We start from the raw sequence: 11,358 nt of genomic DNA, 5'->3' as shown, positions 1-11,358 counted from the left end.
TATTTAATCAGGTATCATTCCTACTTAATGTGTAATTGAAATTAATTGAATAAATGTTGTAGTCCGCATCAATTTAATCATAGAGGAAGAATTAAATAGAATATGTATTGTTTTGGGAGTTAAATATTCTTCGGTCAATGCATATGCAATGCCGCAAAAAGTGTTCGAACAAGATGGTTGAATATAGCAAAAACACTCATCACCTACAACTCTACAGATTCAACGCTGCATATATAATATCTCAACTAAGTGAATTTGTCATCACTCCCACTCAGTAATTTAGAAGAAGAAAAAAAACTGCTTTTCTTTTTCTCCATATGACATAATCAGAATTGGATATTTTCTTGATTCCAACAGTTTAACCTGTGAAAAGAATCTCTTACAACAAGTTCAATCTTTTCATCTTCTGTCTCTGCCTTTTAGTTTTCGTATTCTTTTTCGATTCAATGTTGTTTATGTGTTTTTACCCAGAAATTCATTCCCCCCCCCCCGGCAAAGTTTGTATTTTTCTAAACGTAGCTTTAGTTATGTGTTTTATTCTTCAATTATGTGTGAATTTGATCAAGGGTGCTTCTGATTTGAATAATTTAATAGTTTTTGCTTTGTAAAATCCCAGTCTAAGGCTTTTTGTGATTGTGGGTTATGTATATCAAGCTTTTACTTTGCTTAAATCACATAAATGCTTGTGAAACTGAGCATTAAATACATAAAGGCTTGACTTTTTTATATATGATTTTGTTGACAGCATTAAATCCTACCACCGTTTATTGGATACTAAGCTTCTTTTGATTCCAAGTCGCTGTACGAGGCATTTAAAAGAGAGCAACTATGGTGTTCCCTGATGATGCTTCTCGAAGGCTTGAGGTTTATCATTCAACTTTCTGATTCCTCCTCAGTTTTTAACTAATACAATTTGCAGGATGAATATGTTTTTTTTCCCTGTCATATAGGGAAAGAAAATGGCTATAGTTGTGTGTTGGCTGCTTGGGAATGGCTGCCTCTTTTCTTGGAATAGTATGCTGACCATACAAGATTACTATTCTTATTTGTTTCCGGTAATTTCACTATCCAAATTTTTTACATGTTTGTGCTCACTTTTCAATTATTTCTCATGGTTGTGTTATTGTGACGGTGTTTGATGATAATATAAATGCTCACCTAAAACTATTTGCAGCTGATTTTGTTTTGATCTGCAATAAATGAGCTTCAGAAGACTGTGTCTTGAACAGATTTTGTTGTCAATCTGAGTTCTTTTTTGATTTAGTCAAATATACAGTTCAACGTTCTAGTTCATGAATAAATCATTGACATAGATCATGTTGTTTGAGAACCATGTCGATGAGACAATGTGAATGTCTTCCGGCTTCCATTCGATATATAAATCTGCACTTGGGTCATTTTGAATACATTTGTAACAGAAAGCTAGGGAACTATGTTTTGCTTTCTTTAAGCACTGTCACTTTGTCAATCTGCATGCAAAATTTGTTACCAATTTTACTGCTGCAGCTAACTTTTCGAATTGTGGGACTTCTTTCCTGCTGTCAAATTCTATATTTTTACGAACAATGCTACTTTATCTTGCCGAGTGCTTCCACTCTCCATAGTTCCTCTGTTTTTTAACTTGAAATATGCAATGGGGATAATTATGAATGTTATCGTCATGTAACCGAGTTTCTTTTCCTGTATGCAGCATTACCACCCATCTAGGGTCCTTACTCTTGTTTATCAGCCGTTTGCACTCGGAACACTTGCAATACTGGCTTACAAAGAGGCGAAAATCAACACAAGAAGAAGGAATTTATTTGGATATATATTGTTTTTCTTAAGTTCCCTTGCGGTTGTAGTTGTAAGTTCCCTTGTTACTTATTGCTACATGATAGGTTTACATTGAAGATTTCAGTGGAAACCTGCTTGTGTTTTCAAAATCTTCCATATGTTCTGGATTTATTAGCTGAAACTTATGTTTTCTCTCCTCTGTTTTATATATAGTTGGATTTAGCTACCTCTGGTAGAGGAGGACTCGAAACTTTCATAGGAATTTGTGTGATCAGTGGAGCTTTTGGGGTTGCAGATGCTCATGTGCAAGGTGGAATGGTTGGAGATCTCTCCTACATGAAACCTGAATTTCTTCAAGTCAGTACAAAAGACCAACATTTTTAGATGTTATTGAACTCTCTTTTGGCTGAATTTTCTGATGACTAAAATTTCATTGTTTATATGTCCTGAATTCCTCAGTCATATGTTGCTGGTTTGGCTGCGTCAGGGGCTCTAACCTCTGCATTGAGGTTAATCACAAAAGCAGCATTTGAGAATTCGCAGGATGGTTTTCGAAAGGGGGCCAGTAAGTTTTAATCGCCTTGTACTTAATTCTGTATTGTAAAAGAAAAAACATCTTTCTTGTTAATTAGTCTAAAGATCTGAAATTTGAATTAAGCTTGACAATATTGGTTTGTTTGAGTTGTAATTTCTCTCACTCTGTGCTAACTACACCTCTGTGCAGTTCTATTCTTTGCCATCTCTGCACTTTTTGAGCTTGTATGTGTTCTTCTCTACGCGTATGTTTTTCCTAAATTACCCATTGTGAAGTACTATCGCTCGAAGGCAGCCTCTGAAGGATCTAAAACTGTTACAGCTGACCTGGCAGCTGGTGGCATCCAAGCATTGCCTGAAGATGTAAGTCATTCTGCCCAGTGTCATTCATTAAAAATGTCCCTAGCATTTTTCATGTCATTATGTAGGAAGAATCAATGTCTTCTGCAGGATGTGATGGACACCAAGAAGCTGGAAAGGTTGAGCACCAAGGAGTTACTAATTCAGAATATCGATTATGCACTCGACATGTTTCTGATATATGCGTTGACACTGTCCATTTTTCCTGGATTCTTATCTGAAGATACCGGGAAACACAGTTTAGGCACCTGGTATGTTCTTGTCTTAAAGGCTGCCTTTCTTTCTAGGTGTGTGTATGTAGTTATAAGTTACACAGGATTTATCATTAACGTTTCAGGTATGCGCTCGTTCTGATAGCAATGTACAATGTATGGGATCTTATCGGGAGATACATTCCACTCATAAAACCGTTGAAGCTCGAATCGAGGAAAGCTCTCACAACCGTGATACTTTCTCGTGTGTTACTCATCCCAGCATTTTATTTCACGGCTAAGTATGGGGACCAAGGCTGGATGATCATGCTAACGTGCTTCTTAGGCTTATCTAATGGATACCTCACAGTCTGTGTCCTTACTTCCGCGCCCAAGGGCTATAAGGTTTGTTCCAATATTGTTATACTTGAATTTCTTTAAACCTGCAGAGAAATAAAATAGTAAAGATTTTTCTTTTTCGTTTTATAGGGACCTGAGCAGAATGCATTGGGGAATTTGCTTGTTTTGTTTCTGCTAGGAGGTATCTTCGCGGGGGTTACTCTCGACTGGTTGTGGCTCATAGGCAAGGGATGGTGAAGCTTTCTTCTAGGTTGGTTGGTTGGTTGTTAATTAATTTTTAAATTCTTAAATCTTCTGAGTGAAAAATACAATATATAATATTTTAAATATATTATTGATGTATAATCAATTAAATATGTTTTATACAAAAAGACGGATCAATTAAATATTTTATTTTGTATCAGAACCTTTTGTCAATAAAACATGATTTTATAAAACGGGGTGGGTTTTAAATCTTTTTATAGTTTTACGAATTAAAAGAATTATTATTGTTTTTAAAAATCACGAGTTCAAGTATTATTGGTCAATGTGATTGAATATTTATTATCAAAAGATTAAAAATATTTAGAACAAATACTACTTTATAATCAATCACCTTAAATAAATAAAAAAAAAATCTTTCCACAGCTGGACCCGAAACCGGTTGAGCATTCGTAATGAGTTGGATCCACGAGATGTAATGTGCATTCAGTCTGAGGATTAAAGCTATAAAACAACAAATGTGTACAGATTACATTCACATTCACATAAAATAATCGATATTCGAACTCTATGGAATTTCAAACTTGAGCAAGCTGCTGAAGATTTCCCTCTCATCATCTGCACTTCTGTTGTTGATAAATGTGGAAGATGAATTCAAAGGAGTTGACCTCACGCTCACAGAACCAAAGCTGCCTTCAATCGATTGCAAGTTAGAGTTTTCAGACAGAAGAGGAACCGTCGGATTTGGTGCATAGTGCACATAATTCGTCTGCAAATTTTCTTGGGAATTCGGGTAATCAAAGTTTGTAAAAATGTCGTGACAAAACCCTTGTCCATTGGCTTCCATGGTTTCCATTTGGCTTGGCACGGAACTACAAGGAACAGCATAAGACGCCGAAATTGTTGAAGCATTTTGGTGGGAGTTATAAAGCTGGTTTTTGTGAAGATATTGTGATAATATTTCTGAGTTTTCTTGCTTCAACAATAATAAGGTGTTAGCTAGGCTTAGCAATTGAGGGTTTAGTAACTCCGAGTTGAGAATCGAGGAAAGGTCAAGAACATCGAGGCGAGCGTGCGTAACGGGATCGATCCTGCTTCTTAGAAGCCTTTTCCTTATATGAGTGTTCCAGTAATTCTTGATTTCATTGTCGGTCCTCCCCGGCAAGCGAGCGGTAATAGCCAAGACAAACAGACACAAAAGCAAAAAGACAGCATGCAATGGAACCTTAGCCTTACTTGTTTCCATTACACTGTGTAGTTGAATTATGATCTCTTCTTCTACAAACGAAAACCTTCCCCTCTTGATATCAGGTCTAAGATAGTTTGTCCATCTCAGACGACAACTCTTTCCACATCTCTGCAGCCCTATAAAAGGTTGGAACAAATTCATCATCGTCGGAGCCTGAGAAAACAATTTAAAACGATGAATACAAGAGGAATAATAAGTTGATACCTGCATTCTTGGGAAGGGTACGCCAGTTTCCGGGGCCATGAATCTGGATATAATTTGTAAGCTTAAGATCTTCCCCGGGAGTCCAGGGACCTTTCTTGAGCCCATTTTTGTCACAGCAAGGAGTTCTTCCCATTGATTATTTGATTTCCCTTGTAAAATCAATATGAGCGGATGAATGGATCGTAATGGAACCATTGTTGAAAGTCAAACCATTTCGGTGCAATTAATGCACTGAATTGCAATTGTCAAAAAGCTTGGGCTGCAGAAATTGTTTTCAACATTCGGTGCAGCATTTGTTGATTTTTCAACAATAGTAAAACCTCAATTTTAGTTATTATAATTTAGGATATTTACAAATTAGTCCTTAAAGCTTCAACTATAAATATCCTAGCTCATTTAGCTTTAAAACCATTCCAAAGCATTCTAGCTTTCTTCCAATACTAGAGAGAATTTAGAGAGTTTCTTGAGAGTTATTTTTTCCTTTTTATCAAGAGAGAATTATCATTGTTTTCTCCTTGGTAGATCGAGAGAGGTTGTAATTCATATTTTTTCATAGTGAAATTCTTCTACCGTTGCCCGTGGTTTTTACCCTATATTATTTAGGGGTTTTCCACGTAAATTTTGTGTCTCTTTTATCTTCATTTTTATTTTCTCAAATTATCAGTTGTGATTTTGCTCTATCTGATAGTCATCTTCCGCAACAATTGGTATCAGAGCTAGATTAGAGTGTGTAATATATGCTTATTGTCTTTGTGGTTGCCACCAAAAGGTGGATCCTCCAACATAAGAAAGTAAGAAGTTATTACCCATTCTTTGAAGGTTCCAGAGAACTATTCAAGATAGTGAAATAGTGGGAGCTATCCATAAACGAAGCAATGGAAACGAAATTTGATATTGAAAAGTTCAATGGGAGAAATTTCTCATTGTGGAAATTGAAGATGAAGGCCATCCTGAGGAAAGACGGTTGTCTAGCAGCTATCAGCGAAAGGCCAGTAGATTTCACAGACGACAACAAATGGATCGAAATGGACGGAAATGTTATGACAAACTTTTATCTAGCATTAGCAGATGAAGTATTGTCAAGTATCGAGGAGAAGAAGACAACTAAGGAGATATGGGATCATCTCACCAAATTGTACGAGGCCACATCGTTGCACAATAAAATTTTCCTTAAGAGAAAATTGTACACTCTCCGTATGCCAGAATCTACTTCAGTGACGGAGCACTTAAATACACTGAACACTTTATTTTCTCAGCTTACATCTTTAAGCTGTAAAATAGGAGAATAAGAACGTGCTGAACTTCTACTTCAAAGTCTACCGGATTCGTATGATCAACTCATCATCAACTTGACAAACAGTAATGTCACCAGTCTAGTCTTCGATGACGTTGCAGCTGCTGTTCTACAAGAAGAAAATCGGTGCAAGAACAAAGAAGACAGACAAGTAAACCTGCAACAAGAAGAAGCGTTGACAACGATGAGAGGGAGATCAACAGAACGTGGCCAAAGCAGCAGTCACAAACATGGTAGATCGAAGTCGAGAAGCAAGAAGAATTTAAAGTGCTACAACTGTGGAAAGAAGGGTCACTTGAAGAAGGATTGTTGGAGTCTCAATAAAAACTCCAATCCACAAGGCAATACCGCAAACACTTCAGATGATGGAGATGCTTTATGCTGTGAAGCGTCAACTACCGTGGAAGGCAGAAAAAGATTTGCAGATATATGGCTCATTGATTCGGGAGCAACATATCACATGACCTCAAGAAGAGAATGGTTCCATCATTATGAACCTGTCTCAAGAGGATCTATGTATAGTTGCAATGATCATGCCTTAGAGATCGTTGGCGTTGGAACCATCAAATTAAAGATATATGATGGAACAATTAAAGTTGTTCGAGATGTGCGGTACGTGAAAGGCTTGAAGAGAAATTTATTATCCTACGGATTGTTAGATAATAATGCAAGCAAGATTGAAACACGGGAAGGAATAATGAAGGTGTTCTGTGGAGCGCTTGTGGTGCTGAAAGGCGAAAAAATTGCTGCAAACTTATACATGCTGAAGGGAGAGACTTTGCTAGAAGCAGAAGCCTCTATTGCCTCATGTAGTTCAGATTCTGCAATGTTATGGCATCAGAAACTTGGACACATGTCAGAACAAGGAATGAAAGTCCTTGTGGAGCAAAAGCTACTTCCAGGCTTAACAAAGGTATCACTTACTTTGTGTGAGCATTGCATAACAAGTAAACAGCACCGGTTAAAATTCAACACATCAACTTTTATAGGCAAAAGTGTTCTAGAACTGGTTCACTCTGACGTATGGCAAGCACCAGTTACATCCCTAGGCGGAGCAAAATATTTTGTCTCATTTATTGATGATTACTCTAGGAGATGTTGGGTATATCCTATTAAGAAGAAGTCAGATGTGTTTTCAACTTTCAAAAACTTCAAAGTGTGAGTGGAACTTGATTCTGGAAATAAGATCAAGTGTTTCAGAACAGATAATGGAGGAGAATACACAAGCGAAGAATTTGATGACTTTTGCAGGAAAGAAGGCATCAAAAGACAGTTCACAGTGGCGAACACTCCTCAACAAAATGGAGTGGCAGAGCGCATGAACAGAACCTTGTTAGAAAGAACAAGAGCAATGTTGAGGGATGCAGGCCTAGAAAAATCATTCTGGGCAAAAGCAGTCAATACCGCTTGTTATTTGGTGAATCGAGCTCCATCAACTACAATAGAGCTGAAGACACCAATGGAGATGGGGACTGGTAAACCAGCTGATTATTCAAACCTCCATGTATTTGGAAGTATTGTGTACGTGATGTACAACTCCCAAGAAATTTCAAAGCTAGATCCAAAATCCAGGAAATGCAAATTCTTGGGGTATGCTGATGGTGTAAAGGGGTATCACTTGTGGGATCCCACTGCCCGCAAAGTGATCATCAGCATGGATGTTATCTTTGTAGAAGATAAACTACAAAGAAAAGAAGATGATGATGGCGCTGAAAAGTCAAAGACTACTTAGATACATGTGGAAAAAGAGTTTGAACAAGGAGATTCTTCTGAAGCAGAACCAGCACATGATGAACAAGAACCAGAGAGTTCTGAAGCTCTAACAACTCGTCAATCAGATCGTGTGAGAAGACGTCCCAATTGGCACTCAGATTATGTTATAGAAGGTAATATTGCATACTGCATTTTAACAGAGGACGGTGAGCCATCAACATACCAGGAGGTAATAAACAACTCAGATGCTTCACTGTGGATGATGGCAATGCAAGAAGAAATTGAAGCCCTTCATAAAAATAATACATGGGACCTTGTGCCACTACCACAAGGAAGGAAGCCAATTGGTAACAAATGGGTCTTCAAAATCAAGCGAAATGGTGACGATCAAGTTGAGAGGTATCGTGCAAGACTGGTGGTCAAAGGATATGCTCAAAAAGAACGTATTGATTTCAATGAAATATTTTCTCCTGTGGTTCGACTAACAACAGTTCGAGTAGTTTTGGAAAAGTGTGCTACATTGGACTTACATATAGAGCATCTAGATGTTAAAACAGTTTTTCTTTATGGAAATCTTGAAGAAGAAATTTATATGCTCCAGCCTGAAGGTTTTGAAGAAAAAGAAAAGAAGAACTTGGTTTGCAGGTTGAACAAATATCTGTACGGTCTAAAGCAGGCGCCGAGGTGTTGGTATAAGAGATTTGTTTCTTTCATTATGTGCCTTGGATACAACAGACTTAATACAGACCCTTGTTCTTATTTCAAGAGGTCTGGTTAACGATTTTGTTATTTTGCTGTTGTATGTGGATGACATGTTGGTTGCAGGACCCAACAAAGATCATATTGAAGAATTGAAGGCACAACTGGCTAGGGAATTTGAAATGAAGGACTTGGGATCAACAAACAAGATTCTAGGGATACAAATTCACCGAGACAGAAGTAATAGGAAGATTTGGCTTTCACAAAAGAATTATTTGAAGAAGATCTTGTCACGATTCAACATGCAAGATTGTAAGCCAATTTCTACTCCTCTTCCTATTAATTTCAAATTATCCTCCAGTATGAGTCCTAGCAGTGAAAAAGAGAGGATGGAGATGTCTCGAGTACCGTATGCATCAGCAGTGGGAAGTTTAATGTTCGCTATGATATGCACAATACCAGACATTGCACAAGCAGTGGGAGTGGTTAGTCGGTACATGGCGAATCCAGGCATAGAGAATTGGAATACAATAAGAGGATCCTGAGATACATCAAAGGGACCTCAATATGCATTATGTTACGGAGGATCAAATGGGTTGTAGATTCTGACTATGCAGAGGATTTGGATAAAAGCAAATCTACTACAGGGTATGTGTTCAAAGTTGCTGGTGGAGCTGTAATCTGGGTTTCAAAATTGCAGTAAGTTGTGGCTACGTCAACAACAGAAGCAGAATATGTAGCAGCTACACAAGCCAGTAAAGAAGCAAATTGGTTGAAGATGCTATTGGAGGAGCTTGGGCACAATCAAGAGTATGTCTCTCTATTTTGTGACACTCAAAGTGCCTTGCATCTAGAAAGGAATCCAACATTTCATTCAAGGAAAAAACACATACAAGTTCAGTACCATTTCATTCGTGAAAAGGTGGAAGAAGGGACAGTAGATATGCAGAAGATCCATACCAAAGACAACATAGCAGATTTCATGACGAAGGCGATCAATGCTGATAAATTTACCTGGTGTCGATCCTCCTGTGGCCTTTCATAAACGTAAGCAACATGAAGGTACAAGGTAGAAAGAATGGTGTGAAGATATGATTGTTCCAATCAAATCTTCAAGTGGGAGATTGTTGAAAGTCAAGCCATTTCGGTGCAATTAATGCACTGAATGGCAATTGTCAAAAAGCTTGGGCTACAGAAATTGTTTTCAACATTCGGTGCAGCATTTGTTGATTTTTCAACAATGGTAAAACCTCAATTTTAGCCATTATAATTTAGGGTATTTACAAATTAGTCCTTAAAGCTTCAACTATAAATACCCTAGCTCATTTAGCTTCAAAACCATCCCAAAGCATTCTAGCTTTCTTCCAATACTAGAGAGAATTTAGAGAGTTTCTTGAGAGTTGTTTTCTCCTTTTTATCAAAAGAGAATTATTATTGTTTTCTCCTTGGTAGATCGAGAGAGGTTGTAATTCCTATTTTCTCATAGTGAAATTCTTCTATCGTTGCCTGTGGTTTTTACCCTATATTATTTAGGGGTTTTCCACGTAAATTTTATGTCTCTTTTATCTTCATTTTTATTTTCTCAAATTATCAGTTATGATTTTGCTCTATCCGATAGTCGTCTTCCGCAACAACCATGACCTCCACACACACACACACACACACATATATATATATATACATAGATATAATTGGAAACAACAGAGTTAGAAAGATTGGGGTCAGTGGGATTCGATGGAGGCCTGCTCACACGTGCCTTCCTCTCTATGTATTATTCCCTTATTTGATGTATAAATAATACGAACATGAATATAAAGTAATTATACAAATACGGTAGGGCGTTTTTCCCAAAATATCACCCTAATCCTATATATTTCTCTGTCAGACACTGAGACTATATTTCCCGATCTAACACCCTTTGCAGGAAGGCGCGCCCCTTGCACCGTGCTTTACGCCACGTGGTCGAAGGCGCGCTCCTGCACCGCGCCTTACAAAATGTGTAAAAAACTCGGGTGCTAGTTTTGTAAATATTTTTAAACGGATGCCAAATATGTAATTAAATTCTATTATGGTGATATTTGTGTAAAAACGTCAGTATTTTGAATTGTGCATACACTACCCACACCGCACGGTTCCAGGTTGTGAACTGGATGGGGTTTTGTCACAAGTTAATGAAGTGGACAGTGTGTGTGGTGCTTGAGTTTATTAGTATTTTAGTGTGTGTAGTGGTTGAAAAATTTATTGTATTTTAAAATTAATTCTTTATAAATAGAAAAAATATTAAAATAAACTTTTAATTACAATTGAGGGGTCAAATGAATTATTATTCATTAATTTTTATTTTTTAACAACAGTTAATAATGTTTATTCATTTTTAATAAAATTATAAATAATTACTTCAAACTATGTCTACATGATATATATATATATATATATATATATATATTTAATGATTAAGAAAAATTATAAATAAGTATCCTTTATAAATATAATCTGAACGATGCCTGACAGAAAAATATATAGGGTTAAGGTGATATTTCGAGAAAAACGCCTAAGAATGGCAGAGGAGCACGGCTGGCGTATTTTGAATACAGTTGTCTTATATTTCATCTCTAAAAATAAACTATTGTTTTACATGCGTATAAATTTTATTATTATTTTGTCATTTAATTATGATAAATCTAGGATGAATATTATTATATTTTATTAAGTGATTTTAGTATCGAGTGGCCTTAGTTATTAAATGAAGTATTATTCTTCTTAGAAGTTTTCAATTC

General features: G+C 36.7%; 2 protein-coding genes across 2 annotated transcripts; one reads left to right on the top strand and one right to left on the bottom strand.

Annotated features, from left to right (window-relative positions):
• Nucleotides 1-813: 813 nt before the first annotated feature.
• LOC120144629 (equilibrative nucleotide transporter 3-like) lies at nucleotides 814-6,872 on the top strand. The gene is made up of 10 exons (XM_039158660.1): nucleotides 814-864; nucleotides 951-1,055; nucleotides 1,691-1,846; nucleotides 1,990-2,133; nucleotides 2,236-2,341; nucleotides 2,501-2,673; nucleotides 2,761-2,921; nucleotides 3,008-3,266; nucleotides 3,351-3,479; nucleotides 6,842-6,872. The coding sequence occupies exons 1-9, from the start codon at nucleotides 829-831 to the stop codon at nucleotides 3,456-3,458; spliced, it is 1,248 nt and encodes a 415-aa protein (XP_039014591.1). The 5' UTR covers nucleotides 814-828; the 3' UTR covers nucleotides 3,459-3,479; nucleotides 6,842-6,872.
• Nucleotides 3,871-5,008, bottom strand: LOC120144630 (transcription factor MYB41-like). The gene is made up of 2 exons (XM_039158661.1): nucleotides 4,876-5,008; nucleotides 3,871-4,787 (listed from the first exon to the last, which is right to left on the bottom strand). The coding sequence occupies exons 1-2, from the start codon at nucleotides 5,006-5,008 to the stop codon at nucleotides 3,991-3,993; spliced, it is 930 nt and encodes a 309-aa protein (XP_039014592.1). The 3' UTR covers nucleotides 3,871-3,990.
• Nucleotides 6,873-11,358: the final 4,486 nt, after the last annotated feature.

The sequence above is a fragment of the Hibiscus syriacus genome, unplaced genomic scaffold, assembly GCF_006381635.1.
Source record: "Hibiscus syriacus cultivar Baekdansim isolate YM2019G1 unplaced genomic scaffold, ASM638163v2 tig00110890_pilon, whole genome shotgun sequence".
NCBI lineage: Eukaryota > Viridiplantae > Streptophyta > Magnoliopsida > Malvales > Malvaceae > Hibiscus > Hibiscus syriacus.
The sequence above is the reverse complement of the archived record's forward strand: the minus strand, read 5'-3'. Positions and strand labels throughout refer to the sequence as shown.

What these genes read in the sequence shown, in the direction of transcription:
- LOC120144629 (XM_039158660.1), top strand. Translation starts at nt 829, where the DNA reads ATGGTGTTCCCTGATGATGCTTCTCGAAGGCTTGAG. An exon ending in ATGCTTCTCGAAGGCTTGAG is followed by an intron (nt 865 to 950) that starts GTTTATCATTCA and finishes CCTGTCATATAG; the next exon opens with GGAAAGAAAATGGCTATAGT. An exon ending in AAACACAGTTTAGGCACCTG is followed by an intron (nt 2,922 to 3,007) that starts GTATGTTCTTGT and finishes TTAACGTTTCAG; the next exon opens with GTATGCGCTCGTTCTGATAG.
- LOC120144630 (XM_039158661.1), bottom strand. Translation starts at nt 5,008, where the DNA reads ATGGGAAGAACTCCTTGCTGTGACAAAAATGGGCTCAAGAAAGGTCCC. An exon ending in TACCCTTCCCAAGAATGCAG is followed by an intron (nt 4,788 to 4,875) that starts GTATCAACTTAT and finishes AACCTTTTATAG; the next exon opens with GGCTGCAGAGATGTGGAAAG.